We start from the raw sequence: 15,006 nt of genomic DNA, 5'->3' as shown, positions 1-15,006 counted from the left end.
GAATTTCTGGCCAGTTACAAAGCAAGCACACCGTAAGTCTTTAACTGTTTTGGAAAACCTTTAATTAAATCATAATTTGGTTTAGAGCCCATGTCGAGATATTTAATTTCTGTCACTGTAATTTCTTTTGTTGGATAGCAAACTTGGAATAGATCCTGAAAAAGAAACAGATACAAGAATAAGGGAAACTTACAGCTCAGTTCACAGAACGTTATTTGTTATATATCCAGCAGTCTTAGACATTTCAGCCGTGGTTAAAATATGTGATTTTCTACGCCCTTTTTGTACCAAAGAAAATTCAAGGGAGGCTTAATTGGTTGCCTGTCAGTAATGAGTTTAAGAATTAAGAAAATGATCGGAATGAATGACATATAGCTACAAATGTAAATTGATCAGATATATGGTTTGTAATACACGGAGAGAAGAATGAAGAACACGAAAACGTACAGCACGCGTAAAAAAAATCACTCGCGCTCGCGCACGCACACTGACTATCATGGTCACGCCTCAGGGTACTTCTCAATATCATCGATTGCATTTCTCTTGTCTCACCGTTTCTATCAATCTTTTCATGTTCCCTGAATTTGCTCACTGATCCAGTTGACATATGAGCTGACTCGTGCATAGACGCTGTACCTATGCTTTGGACATATATAACGAGTCACCCATGAGGCCGCCCCACGGAGGACCCAACGCCCATTTTCTAAGGGACCTCCACTGTCTCCATTACTGAACACACTGCTTCCCTGGCCTCCCACACAAACTATTGCATCGTCGTCCACAGTATCGCCATTCTTGCGCCTGCAGTCTTTATAGGTTGCCAGCGGAGCTTCTGCCTGTTTCAGGTGCGACGCAGTTACGCCGATGATGGGTCGGGTTCTACCCCAACCTATGTAGTAAAGTGAAAGCGGCACATTGTAATTTGGTGAAGTTTTGTTAGAAACATTTCTAGATCTGAAATTGGGTGAGGCATTTCTGAAGATTTTTAAACAATTCTTCAATATCTTACAACTTTCACATTTGTAATCCCTCTCAATTTTGCCAGTCACTTTTGCTTGCATTGATTTTAAAAATCTGTTGATGTTCTTAAAGACCTGTCTACCCAATTCACTCCTCCACCGCTACCCCACGCCCAGGTTGTTAAGCCCATCAGCCTCTCGTTGCCATGGTTTTCTTGAATGTGAACAAAGTTTCAAATTCTTCCTTTAGCCCTCGTTATTAATAGATCTTCGAGGAGACTGAGTACCAAAAGGATTACTTTGGAAAATTAAAGGAAATTTACTCTTACGAACTGTTAATCTTCGAAGCGTCACTTATCCATCATCAAAATGTAAGTTAATCTACCCTATTTAACAACCAGTTGATTACAAACTAAGAGCCATGCTTTACATATTATTCCCTTTATGAAAAGTGTAGCAAAGGTTTTTTATTTCGAAATGCTTCTCAGTGTGAGATATTTGGGTTATTGACCAAGCTTGTGCGGTCAAGATGGCTGGACACTGGCCAAGTCCTTTTTTTGAGTGTTTATGGACCGAGAAGGAGTCGAGGTCCATAAACACGCAAAGAAAGAACGAAGCCAGTATCCAGCCATCTTGACCGCACAAGCTTGGTTAATAAAGGACTTATCATATGGCTTAATTCGGGGAAGTTTTTCTTGCGGGACATGGCGGGCAGTCCCGAGCAGGCAAGATAGCCAATCACATTGCAGGATTTGGTTCATCTTGCCCCCTCAAGGAGCTAGCCATATAATAATTTTACTTTCATCACCTGTCACAAAACACTTTGTTCCCAGCTTAACGCGTGACCCATGAGGTGGCAAGCAGATTGTGTTTACTTTCCGCCCAAGTTTGGCAGGCCGTGACAATTTCAACACTGTCACGTCATGCTTAAGGTTAAACCATTGATTGAAGCTGGGGTGCGTGACCGCTTTGGAAACGTCATATTCTTCTCCATTGTTTTTCTGTTCATGAGCTCCTGTGGTTAGAGAATGAAAAACCATCAAGTATTGTGTGGAAATTGTCCCAGGCCGGCTATCAGTTTGTTGAGGAAATTTCGTAAGAGGGAGCTTAGAGCTTGTAACACTCCTTTATATGGAGACCTGTTATGGTCAAAGGAGTGTGTATTTAAATTTTAACTGTGCATGAATTAATTTTACACGTTGTTAGAATAATTGCTTTGTATCTCTAAAAAACGTCACCGAATTAACAAGGGACTAGACATCAGAATGGGCCTTCATAGACGATAGCTTGGAATTGAAATCCGGACTGCTCGATCCGGAGACGAGCGCACTAGCCGTGAGGCCACTGGGCCTCTACACACTCAAAAGATATTAATAAGCGCTTCTTTTAATAAGTGCCTCGTCAAAACGTCGAAAAATGTAATGAGCCCCGCGGTGCTTTTTTTTAAAGTGAATACGTAAATAACAAGTCAATTCACCTCCGTGGTTGTATTTGTAAAAGGAGAGATTCGCTGCGTTCAGAATCTGCTTCTTTCGCAACTTCCAACTGTTAGAATCAATCAATCTTGAAATGTACGTACGCATATAATGTCTTAAATGTTTCAAGTTCAAATAAGAGGCAATCATTTACATGCATGTTGGTAGAAATATTGCTGATAACGACGAAATGTGACCGTTGACAAAGTCGCGTGAGTGTATATGTATATATAGTCTATGCGTTTTATTTCATCTGGTGGCTTCAACAAGCTGTATAAATAAGTAACAGAGATGTAAATCCCTTACCTAAAATGATTTTGTATTGCTTAGGATCAGGGTTTTGGCTCACACAGTGCGAGCCAGTAACCAGTCATTCGGGAGTAATGAGCGATGTACCATATATATGGTCCCCATTGAAGCGAAGAGACGCCTGCCAAGGCCAAGAATGAGGGACCGCTTCTTTGCCTCCACGGATACGGGTCCCATAGGGACGTATTCCACAGGCTGAAATATAGGGGTTAACGAACGAGTTACTAAGCTAAATGACGAGTAAAAGGGTAAACATCAACGTATAAGTAAATATGTAATTTAAACCTCAGGCTTACTAATCAACGCCAGCAGCAATATATAGGGCAGGTATATGCCACAGACATGAACATGGAATTTTTTCAGAATTTTGAACAGAGGATTTACTTTGTGATATATAGCAAAAATTTCGTTCTGCATGCTGTTCATTCATCCCTAAATTTGATAGGTTAATCGTACCCTTCATCTCGTCAGCAACCACATTTTGACCTGCAAGTTAAGGCCCCCTCCACACTACCCCGGAGAAATATGAAACGCATCAAATGTTTTTCGTCCACACTACTCGGGAAACATTTAAAAACGCAGCAGTCACCGGTCATTTTGGATTTGTGTTTGAGGAAACCTCTGACAGGACAATCACATTATTATCGTGAGGTCAGCGTTTCCGAAAGGCTCCGCTTTCAAAATGTTTTTCGTCCACACTAAAACGCAAAGCCGGTGTTTTCAAATTTCCCCGGTTTGGGTTTGACTAACGTTTTCGAAAAGCTCCGTTTTCGTGATGGAAGAAATAAAGCTGCGTCGTCAAATTTTTCCGGCGTACGTAGTGTGAACGAGGCCTCAGCCAAATTTCGTGTTTTGACACTGAATTCGTTTCTTTAGCTTTCTTGAGCAACATCGCAGAACTGATACTTGTATTTTCCATTATCATTTATGTTAAATTTTCCTTTGATAAGGAAGAAACGAAGGAAAGTTGGAAAATTAAGTTTTAATGAAAAACCTTTGCCTTTATATTTTCAAATTATAATGTTCAGTTACTCTCGGAAAGTAAAAGATCTAATTTTGCAATGAGAGCCAAGCAGTCTTTACCACTTTTATGAATCAGCTGAATTAGCTACTTTGTGATCAACATTTACACATTTTCTAGGAACGATTTCGTTGAAATCTGTGAGTCGAAGTTTTGCCGGTTTCAAGTGACTCTCAAAACAGATATAAATAAGATACACAGAATTATACTCCTTTCTCTAATTATTCTTACCTTCAAAGGACGGTGGTGCCAGTAAAAACACCAGCAAGATGGCAGAGACAAGCATTTCGTCAAATACTGTGCAGGAATTGAAATGAATACTTCCATTCATACAGTCTCTTCTTGTACCATTGCATCGAGTACTCAGCTGCCACAGCGGTGCCACGTGACCAAATGTCGGTATTTCGTGGAGACGAACACAGGCATCTATTGTAAACAGGCCCTAAATAGTTTCTTTGCTAACCATTGAAATCTTGAGAAATTTTCTTTACCTACCGTGTAACTTTTTTTTGATTAAAAACTATTTTTAATTTGTCTTAGCTATTGTCAATATTGTAATTATTGCTCGGAGATTGAAAGTTGTTCTTTTCTGTCATGTTTGAAATGAGATAATAACTCGATGAAACTGTTTCCTATGCAATATAAAGCGACTAGACCCTTGGCAATATCTGAAGCAATTCTATTGCGCTGAGAGTCGCTAAATAACTCTACTCATTGAAGCTAAAGTTTATTATATAAACTAGAGTAATTTACAAAGTTTTATTTCCCTCCCGGAGGAAAAAAGTCTTACGGAATCTTTACACTGCAAAAGACAGCCGGTTATCTTTCACATGCTGATGAATTTGTAATAATTTTCCTAATTAATGAGCCAACAGTTGTCGATATCTTCAGGCAAGCTTCGGAAATCTTTCTAAAAATCACAGGTATGATCCTCGGAAAGCATTCGGAGAATCTTCAGAAATTTCCAGACCACGGAAAACATTCAGGGGTAAACACTTAAAGTTCTTCCGATTTAATTCTCAGAATGGGTGGAAATTGCTTAGAATGAAAAAAAGAATATATAGGTTGCTCGAAGGAAAAGGATTGGTCGAAGTATGAACATCTGATTGCCAATAAGTTGCCGAGTTATTTTCAGAAGATAGTTTTTAATTTGTGTTTACTCCCATCAGGCCTGTTCTTCAAGCGAGTAAATCTTCAGACCCGACGAAACAGCAATTAGCTTTTCCCTGTAACGCGGCACATTAAACAAGCTATCATAGGATACAGCAAGCTCTTCGTGTATGACCACACCATGTGTATTCCTGGCAAAGCCTACGAGAGGGGATCTGGGAGCCATCGGTTGAGGAAGACAAACCCGATGCGCTTCCGTTTGGTTTGGATGCGAGACTCCGATTTGCGCCTTCTGACAGCTGTCACAACGAAACAGACTTACAAAGGCAACTCTAAACCTGATGAAAAGAAAACATTTTTATTTAGTCGATGTCATCAACATAGAATTTAGCCCATGAAAGACTAGGACGATGAATGATATATTCAACACTAATGTCTAGTTCCAAGGGAAACTTGAGTAACGAGAACTTCGTTAAGATTCGAGGAAAACACAGTTATCCGAGATACTTTCCCGAGGGATCCGTCATAACTTAATGTAACACAACAAAGACTTTGTAAAATATACGCCAAAGGGAATCGTCAGTCAACACTCACGTGTAACACTAGTACTCGCTGACTGAAACCTCGCGGTAGCCAATGAGAGAGCCCGCCGTTGTACCAGTAATACTAATTTGCCCCCGAGCATCCCATAATAGCTATTTGAAACACTAGAATTCAAAATGGCTGTCGAATCGTCTAAAATGTCCATTCCCCGGGGAACTCCCACATAAACAGGATGGGGGCTGCTCGTGGGAAATTTTTAAAAGAACTCGTTTAAAAGAAGTACCAAGATCCTGCTTTGTGGGTGTGGCTTGAAACTGTTTCACCCCTAAAAGGTACCATTTCTAAAACAGCACATTATCTCCTGTCATATTTTTTCAACTCAATACCCGAGAAGGTACCACAAAAGCTCCTGCTGTGGACTTTTTGAGGCTGAACACCCTCAGAGGTACCATTACTACGTTTTTAACCCCTAAAAGGTACGACGACCAACCCCGTCGTTTTTATATGGGAGTCCCCCCCCCCGGGGGGGTCTATTGTCAGTGGAGAGCAGATCAATTATTTAACGTAGGGCCGAAGGCTGAGGCAAATAATTGATCTGCGAGACTAACGAATCACGATATTTTGCAATAACCGGGTTCAAAAATTGTTTTCTCATTCGATCACCAAGTTTTTCTTCATATTTAAATTACGATATCTGACAGCACATTCAAGCGATCTGCCATTTTCTCACACAAGAGCCTGGTTACAATCACGCATGAGTAGAAATGACATTATTTGCCGCAAAACATAGATGGCATTGCGCATGAGCAGATCATTACATGTTGGCAATTATTTGCAGGTCGTGGTGGGCTCTCAGCCAATAAAATGGAAGAAAACAGTGCATCGACTGGTAATTGAAATTGTTGAGCTGGTACCACAAGCCACCCAGGAAAATGTGCGATTTTCTCATGAAGCTTAAGTTACAATAAACTTTTGTCATTTGTGGTTGCGCGCCTTTGTCTTGACTGCCTTTAACCCTCTGACCTCGAGGACCTAAAATTTCTCTCCGATCGTCGCAAAGAAATACAAAACTTGCTTATTATTGCAAACTCCGGCGAAGGAAGGTTTATTAACTTATCCAAGGAACAATTGGCATATATGTAGTTACTTACTTGCTATTAAAGGTGGCGTAGATTATAGGGGTGTGCAGGACACTTGATTTGGTGAGCAAGGAGAGCAGTGCTTGTAATTCCGGACTCGGAAGGTAACCAATTAGCGTCACTAAGCTGAAAATAGTGTAGGGAATCCAACAGGACACGAATACCACAACTAAAGCAATAATCATCTTGGAAACATTCTTGTACTCTTGGTATTTGCGTTGCTGAACGAGGCTCATTTGAAACGGCTTGACCTGAACAAACAACAAATAGATTTTGATGCTGTAAACTACGCTGATTGTCATGGGCGCAGAAAACGCCACCACGGTTAGAACGACGAAGTAAGCAATGTCTTCTGGGGTTTGCAGCAAGCGCATGGGTGTACAACCGCTTGTACCCGGCTGGAACGTGTCTTGATTCCAAAACTCGATCATCGGTGATAATATGGCGAAGGCCAGGAACCAGATTAGCAGAATAATTTTGATGTCTTTGTTCCTCTTTATGGTGAGACGTTTCGTCAGTTCCTTCGTAGCGTTATATACCAAGCATGTACAAGCCGTGAGTGAAGCAAAAGTCACAAGCACAGAAGCGCTGGCGATATAACCAAATAAAATACACACGGGTTTGCTAGACACAAATCTGCGTGATAAGTGCGAGGCCATTGAGAGCGTGTAGTTGGAACAGACAAATATCAAGTTGGTAACTGCCAGGTTAATAAGATACGGTGTCAGCCGTTTTCGACGATTTTCCCTTCGTGAGAGGATTTTCAGGGTGAGAATTTGCTCCACTAACGCAAATGCTACAAAGATCGCCGACAAGACTGCTAAGGCGTCGTGCCATGGAGCAGATAATTCAAATATTTTTGAATTCATGTCGAGGACCTTCTGTCAGCAAATGATCATAACAAGAAATGCCGGATATTCTACGCGTTATTAGAGAGCCGCAAATTACAAAGGGTGTGTCCATTGACGTAGAGAAGCGAACAATTTCCATATTTGGTATAAAGTAGGTTTCCCAACTATCTCGCTCATGCGCAATAAGTCTTTGGCTTCTAAAGATGTCTTTGATCCAACCGACATCATCGGTAAATAATTAACAAGTTTTGGAAGAGGTTTAGCGAAATATCGTAATTTTCCAAATTAATTTTGCCAACTGATCTGCAAGACACTGACAAATCACAATATTTTGCGATAACCGAGTTCTGCTATTTTATATTTTTCACACAAGAGCGTGGTCACAATTACGCATGAGGAGAATATTATTTGCAGCAAAATTTAAAGGTCACGTGGTCGGCTCTCCGCCAATGCAAAGAGAGAAGAAATTGCATCGAATGATGATCTCTATTGGCTAGTGCGCCCTCGTTTCTTTTCTTTAGTGTTAAATTGGAACAAATGAGAAGTTCTGGAAAAGGGCCTTTCTTCTCGAGGGGAAAAAAATAAGGGACAAGCGCCAGTCAATATGGAATGATAAATTGGATTTAAACTTAGCCTAGGATTGGAACAGACTTTCCGTTCGGGAATATTAAGACGGAGCAATAAGTGCAAAAATCATGTACTAAAAATCCACTCGCATAGCGCGGTAACTTTTGGAATACTATTAGAAAAAACGCACTTTAGTTCATTTAAATTCTCGAGCACTCTCGAGAAAGTTAATGTCAAACCTCGTAATAATGCTTAAAGCGTGTGTTATTGTATTTTTAACTACCGCGAAACGTCTGTACATGTTTTAATTGAAGTATGGATAACTTCCAGTTCAATTTTCGTTCGCGGGGTCAGCTTGAGAGCTCAAGTCTCGATAAGTTCTTCTTAACTGTATTTCAAACATTACCATGCTATGATATTTTTTTGGTAACTAAATCTTTGCAATTTCGAATATTCTACGGAAATCCCCAACCTATGACACCCGAACCTCCAAAACCACTAACAGTCGACTAATGGCCCGCTTACAGCGAAGTAATTCCCGAGTAACTCTAGTTTTGAATGAAAAGGAAAAAAAAAGATCTCTGACAAGTTAATCAAAATGCTGGGCTTGTATTTGCATTAGAATCTCTGACAAATGGCTTTCGCTTAGAGATAACTTTCGGACTAATACAAGCTAATACAAAGCGATACTGCTGCTTTCTGGCTCGCAGATCAACAGATTTGAGTTGTGAAATTTTCATGCAATCGAAGCACGAAAGAACATGCTTTCTAACATATCCACCAACACACATACGGCAATCTATTGCGTTCGATCGATAACATTTTGTCGTTGCTGTTGTTGTTGTTGTTCTTCTTCTTCTTTCGTCAGAAATTTCTAAAAGCATGTTCACTTTGACCTGAGGTTAATCACATTTACGGGGAGACTCGCTTTATTTTCTGATTTGTACTTCATATCACCGACATTTGAATTTGACTTATAACAGTAATTTTCAAATTGCGCTTGAAACGAAAGAAAGTCCTTATAGTGAAAGAAAACCCTTTCAGTGCGCAAAAGTCTACAATTAATGGGTAAGTAGCCAATCACAGAAGGCGGTTGAGCATGACGTAAGCTTCGTTGCTAACTGTGATGGTGTTTTTACTGCTGTTTGTGTGACTTTATACCGCGGCTTTTTGCAACGATCGTTCAGAAAAAGCGGAGATCTGCCGGCCAAGGATTAAATCAGCCCTAACGTGCAAGAATCTTTCATTTAAGGTGGGTTTTACTTCAATACTTGATTTAAATTCACTTGGACATCACAGAGTCATGATTTCTTGAACAAGTTGTGTAAACCCTGGCGCCCCGAAGAAATTGTTCAAACGTTGAGTGCCAGTTTCTAGTTGTATAGATCGTTGCCCTTAAATTTTATAAATCCTCTAGTATAATTTGGAATCAACTACAGACGAAATGAATTTAAGAAAATGTCCAATGAATATTTAGGCTGTTTAATAATTTGAAATTTTCGTTTAGATGGAAAATTTAGTGTATATACGCTTTCCTTCTACAAAAGAACAGAAAATCGCAAATGTTAAAAGTACTGCCAACACTATAAATAGACAAGTGAGAATTAAAACTTTCCTTTGGAAAGAATTAGAGAACAGGCCAGAACTTAACCCGGTTACGTTTTGTTTCTTAAAAATTGTTTGAAAATCTCATCGCGATTTGAATTCTCAAGTTTTGCCACGACTTCACTGAAGCCGCAAAAGTTGAGTTAAATTGAAAACTTTACTTCGTCTTGATCGAGAATACAAGTCTTAAATGTGAGTTCCCTTTTTATCAAAACTTATTCACTAAACGAAGAGGAATTAATCAGCATATTTGCTGTTTACAACAAACGTTAGAGAAATCACGAATCGGTTGGTGAATGATTCGCCATTCCAAAATAAAAGCTAAGAGAGCAATTAGAACGTTGCACAACGTCAGTTGAGGCTTCCCGGCTCGACCTCATGCATCGCAATCAGTGGCGTTTTGTATGTCGTTCAACTGTTCAAAGCAGTTTTAAACTGTGCACATCTAAAATTCGAGTAAGAATTCTCTTTTTCTCCATTTATACTTATGCGATAACTTACTTGAGAAGTCCACAGTTATTAAGTTCAAATTTCGTGCTCGGCCTTTCAGGTTCAGGGTAAAAACACAATTTAGATTAATAAACAACCGTGCGAAAATTTGGACAGCTTTCAAAACTACGTACATACTGGACTGGTCCAAGAAGCTAAAAATTCGGTAACTCGCTAACTATAATCGTTGATGCAATTTTAGTCTAATGGCCAAAAATTATTGCTTGTTTATTTAGTCGAAGCTGCGATTAATTTTTGTATCGATACTAAATTAAAACCTTAATAAATATTCTAGCGAGAATTTCACAGAAGCTTCCTCAAACCTTAGCATTGTTTAATGAAGCTATTTAGACGTTCATTTAATGATTGAGCCTGGGAATGAGGATTATAAATTTATTCTTGGCTTGTAATTTCAGTGTACTGCACGACTGCAAGGACCTCAATAAATGAGGCGGCAGTCACGAAACCCGGCCAGGCGGACTAAAAGCTTTATAGGATGGGCGAACAACAATTTCTGCCTTCCAAACTGAGAAATTGATGACTATAAACTAGTGACCAGCAAATCGGTATAAAGTTGTGAAAATAAAACATGCAGTCTACTCTATGATATGTCGGCAACTACCTTAAATATTTCAGGAGTGGAATTCGAGTTTTCAATCGCGCTCAGCGAATAAACATGGTTGAAGTCGAAGGCTTACTTTATTGTTCGATTTAATAAACAGAGAATTCATGACTTTAACCAATGTTTCGCAATAACTGTAAGTCTTTTCTGTTCTTGGAATTTATTTTTTTATAATTTCCTGAAGTTGCCCTTTTAATTTGCCGAAAAAAGTCAGTTAGTGCGTTCCCTTGAGATTGAACTTGTTTGTCGGTTGTCAGAACGTAAGAAGATACATCTAGATTTTTCCGAGTTTTATAAATGGCAAGAAATAGAGATTTAAGCTGGAGAAATCTGCTAAGCATTCATAGAAATAGAAAGCACCTACCGTAAGGTTTAGTTACGCCTCATAAACGGGCGTACGGAATTATTAGAGAGGGGCGAAGAGGTTATTTGAAATCTCAAAACATTGACTTATGGTACTGGCAAACATTATATTCATCCTAAGACCCAAACGAGAATGAAGATAGTTTGTTTGTCTCTTTGTTTGTCTGTTTTCATCTGAAGCTGTTACAAAAATCACAAATTGTGGATGACCTTCGTGTCTTCATTGACTGTAATACAGTCTAACTGCAATATTTGGTTTCCCAAAGGGGCGGAGCGGGTTTATTACAAAATTCTACTTTTAAGCTAGGAGGGGATGGGGCCATTAGAGATGGGAGTTAACAGAGGACAAAGCTTACGACACGGTATAAAAATCTGCGATTTTTTTCTGTCAAACATGCGACAACTTTTGTCAGAGCGCGCGAGAGTATCGAGGGTGTGGAGAACAAGCGCAAGATTTTGAAACATTCTCGTCTTTGAGTTTCTTTTGTTTCGACCGACGTAGTGTTTGTTTCTGTTTTGTCGTTGTTGATGTTGTTGTCGTTTGCTTGTTGTTGTTTTATGGGGGGGGGGGGGGGGTTAGCTTTTCCAATTTCTCACCTCGGATCACTTACTCTGTTACAGACAGAAGTTTAATAATGGTGGACCATCAAGAGATAGCTAAGCCTAACAGCCTCACCCCAGATGTTTTGGAAGCCGCGAGTATTTTGGTCGCCATGAAGAGTGGAATGCGATATTTTCCATTAGAAACTCAACAAGCTCGCTATCAGCTCTCATATCTGGATTTCACTTCACTTAATCCTGGATCTGGTCAGCTCCAATACTTTTCAGGTCATCATCGTATTCCATTTTCACCGCTGTACGATATTTCTCCCATGCCAGCGGCTTATCACTTCCCATTAGCGCATGCGCAAACCTGCTCTCTTCCACAGCCGGTTGCGTATTATGGTTTGTTGACCCCTCCGCCATGTTTTGTGGGACCACCCAGGGAGCAAAGTGAAGGGTGTGTGGCATCCACTGAGGGGGTGGTAGAGAGTGAGATAGTTCAACCAGGTGAGTAGCATGCTCTAATGGCTCATGATTTCCGAGTTACCTTGTGCCTCTGTTTCAGAACGAGTCCTCGTGTAAAACCTTTCAAATGAAAATGAATTTGGTCTGCATGAAAAAGAATCTGTAGGCGGAACATTGTCTAGCTCCTAGAACTCAATATTTTGTCGCGGTCATCTCGTTTTGGGTCACGTGGTCCGCGGCGAAAAGTGTAGCCTGCACAAAAAGAATTGACTGAGTCGGTTTCTTCTCGCGGAAGGGAATTCTCTGGGCATTTCTGGGACATTGACTACTAGAGAAAATCAATTTAAACTCTTCGCTTTCGTTTTAATGTTAACTGGTCAAGGCGGAACATATTTTCATATGAATGGTTTCCCACGCAGACTCGTTTTGAAACAGAAGCAAAAGGCAAGTCGGAAATGGCCTATTCTGATTGAGGCTACCGCGCTAACATCAGCGCAGGAAGCCATTTTTTCGTTTGTTTTGCTTAAATCATGTCTTCACTAATTAATTGCAGCCGCAAAGAAAATGCGATCGTCCAATGCATCGACAAGCTCGCCAGAAGCAGCGGTCAACGAGAAACAAGAATCGAAGAGGAAACGAAAAAATCTTACGAAAGAGCAATTGGAAATTCTTGAAGCCGTTTATGCGAGAGACAAGTACCCTCACATCGAAGAAAGGTTAAAGCTGGAAGGACCAACCAAGCTCACTGAAGATCGGATACAAGTCTGGTTTCAAAACAGACGCGCAAAGGACAGGAAAAAAATAGAGGTCGAAAAACTGCAACAATCTTTTGAAAACAACCAGGTTGCAGAGTGCGAAGGAAACGGTGTTGATTCGAGAAACGCACCGAGTTACAGCCCAGCTAAATCAATTCAGAGCCCCGAACGAAAAAACAGCAACAGTGGCAGTGACATCAGTGATAATGACAATTTAAGTTGCGGTGGATCTCCAACAGAATAATTTGGTCAACAAAAATTTGGCATTTCAAGGGAATAGTATTCTTTTTTCGCGATCATACGTATCGCATAAATGTGTGAATCTGAGTGATTTTTTTTCAGTTCTTCCCGACAAACATGATCTGCCGTGGTATCTGTGAATTTAAAATATCATAATATTGTGATTTTTATTTGAGTGTCGAAAAGTAATTGGTTTTGCACTTACACGACTGGCTTATAAAACCTCGCGCCACTTTTTCATTCAATTAGAAGTAAAACCAAAACCAATCGTGACTCGATCGCACGCGTTTTCCAGCGCTTTGTGTCAGCTACATGTAATTACTTCGAGTTTGATTGGTTCACTGTATTACCTGTGTCTTTTGTGATTGGCTAGGATTATTACTTTGGTTTTAGTTTTGCGACACTCAGTTGGAAACTGTTCTATGGTAGAAAGACTAACTGTTAGTTATCCATCCTTAACCACCGTCGAAAGTTTTTCTGTTTTTCTGTTAAATTCGTAACCTGTTTAAAATTGTTTAAGAATTAATTACTATGGCATTCTCTAAACTCTGACTTTACCCGACAATGATTAATTGGCCTCGTGCGAATTCTCTAAGTACAGTCTATAAGTCCTAAGTGACGTTTTCGAAGGCGTCTCGTAAAGCCAAAAATATATATTCCAAACAGTTTCACTGTCCACTGACATTCCGAAATCTAACTCTAATTTCAACGTTTCCTGTATAGAATCCAAGGCTAGTTGAACATTTCTAGGAGAGTTTGTAAGTTTTAAAAATTGTGAGAAAACTGACGGTTTGTGATTATTTGCTTGTAAAGCCCTGGTAATCAATAATTAACAATTATTCACCGAAGTGGAGGTAAATATCCATCACTTTCACCGACACTGAGGTGAATGATTGTTTTAGGGGCCGTTTACATGGAGGAGGGTGCCTCGGGGGGATAGGGGCACCCTATGTAGTAGGGTTTCCCTTCTCTTTTGTTTTATGCGGTTCGTTCTACATGCGAGATAGGGTGCCCCTAGGGGGTAGGGTTACCCTACCTTGAAGGTAGGGTACCCCTAGGGGCTAGGGTTGACTTTTGTTGACAGAAGCCCATGTAGAACGAAACGGTAGGGCTGGCTCGGGGGGTTAGGGCTATGTCTTGTTATGATAAGGCCGCTGACCGCCAAGTAAAAGGCGCGAAATTTCAGTAAGAATTCAACATGACCACGAACAACATTTCTAAAGGTGAATTATTTCGCCGCTATCAGCTGCAGAAAAGCTTAGAATACGAGGAGGAAGATCAAAACGAGGAGCAGTTAGAATTCAACGACCAACTGGAAAGCGGCAAAGACGGAGATGGAGAGCAAGCGTTCGCCTGTGAAGAAGAAGAAGCCGCGAAGACTAGCACGTGTTGAAATGAAGTTTCGACCAAGAAACGTAAAAAAATGCAAAAGCAGGCGGTAAGCAAGAAGGTTAAGAAGTTTGCGTGGACGGACGATAAAGAGGAAGATCTTCTGAAGTACATAAACGATTATAAGACAAATTGTGACTTCAAAGGAATTGATTTTGAAGCAGATCTTGCTCTTTGTATGCTGCGGTGCGAAAATGCATGGCTCGTCATTACCCATTAGATTTTGGGCCGGAGGAAGTCACTCTCCCAGAAAAAGAGGTCAAGAATATGAACAAGGAAGAGCACAATAAATACATTTCGGAAAGTGAGGCAGAAAAGGCGCTAATAAAGAGTGGGTGTTCCAGAATCAAGGAAAAGCCAAGGCTTTAAGGCAAGATTATCGTAACGCCGTTAACAAAGGCTCACGAAGCGGGAGCGGGCGCATTGTGAAAGAGCATTACGATTTTTTGACAGACATTTGGGGAGGATCACCAGCCACGACTGCGTTATCGTTTGGAATCGATCGGAGCGTTTCGAAGTCGGGCCACGGCAATATTATACTGGCTAGCGATTTGAGAGCCA

General features: G+C 40.4%; 3 protein-coding genes across 3 annotated transcripts; 1 reads left to right on the top strand and 2 right to left on the bottom strand.

Moving 5' to 3' along the window:
• Positions 1-360: 360 nt before the first annotated feature.
• On the bottom strand, positions 361-2,436 carry LOC145492957 (chymotrypsin-like protease CTRL-1). Its single transcript, XM_081472330.1, has 2 exons — positions 1,768-2,436; positions 361-889 (listed from the first exon to the last, which is right to left on the bottom strand). Exons 1-2 carry the CDS (start codon positions 1,997-1,999, stop codon positions 570-572), a joined length of 552 nt encoding a protein of 183 aa, XP_081328456.1. The 5' UTR covers positions 2,000-2,436; the 3' UTR covers positions 361-569.
• Positions 2,437-6,290: 3,854 nt separating this feature from the next.
• On the bottom strand, positions 6,291-7,425 carry LOC145491638 (rhodopsin-like). Its single transcript, XM_081470848.1, has one exon. The coding sequence runs from the start codon at positions 7,423-7,425 to the stop codon at positions 6,565-6,567; it is 861 nt and encodes a 286-aa protein (XP_081326974.1). The 3' UTR covers positions 6,291-6,564.
• A 4,199-nt stretch (positions 7,426-11,624) lies between these two features.
• LOC145492947 (uncharacterized) lies at positions 11,625-13,267 on the top strand. The gene is made up of 2 exons (XM_081472324.1): positions 11,625-12,103; positions 12,615-13,267. Exons 1-2 carry the CDS (start codon positions 11,689-11,691, stop codon positions 13,058-13,060), a joined length of 861 nt encoding a protein of 286 aa, XP_081328450.1. The 5' UTR covers positions 11,625-11,688; the 3' UTR covers positions 13,061-13,267.
• The last annotated feature ends 1,739 nt before the right edge of the window (positions 13,268-15,006 follow it).

This window comes from Orbicella franksi, chromosome 7, assembly GCF_964199315.1.
Source record: "Orbicella franksi chromosome 7, jaOrbFran1.1, whole genome shotgun sequence".
Classification (NCBI taxonomy): Eukaryota; Metazoa; Cnidaria; class Anthozoa; order Scleractinia; family Merulinidae; genus Orbicella; species Orbicella franksi.
This window is presented reverse-complemented; position numbering and strand designations above follow the sequence as displayed.

Excerpts from the sequence above, each read along its gene's own strand:
- LOC145492957 (XM_081472330.1), bottom strand. The coding sequence starts at position 1,999 with ATGGTTTTTCATTCTCTAACCACAGGAGCTCATGAACAGAAAAACAAT. Across the intron at positions 890-1,767 it reads AACAAAGTGTTTTGTGACAG|GTTGGGGTAGAACCCGACCC; the intron begins GTGATGAAAGTA and ends TTTACTACATAG.
- LOC145492947 (XM_081472324.1), top strand. The coding sequence starts at position 11,689 with ATGGTGGACCATCAAGAGATAGCTAAGCCTAACAGCCTCACCCCAGAT. Across the intron at positions 12,104-12,614 it reads GAGTGAGATAGTTCAACCAG|CCGCAAAGAAAATGCGATCG; the intron begins GTGAGTAGCATG and ends AATTAATTGCAG.
- LOC145491638 (XM_081470848.1), bottom strand. The coding sequence starts at position 7,425 with ATGAATTCAAAAATATTTGAATTATCTGCTCCATGGCACGACGCCTTA.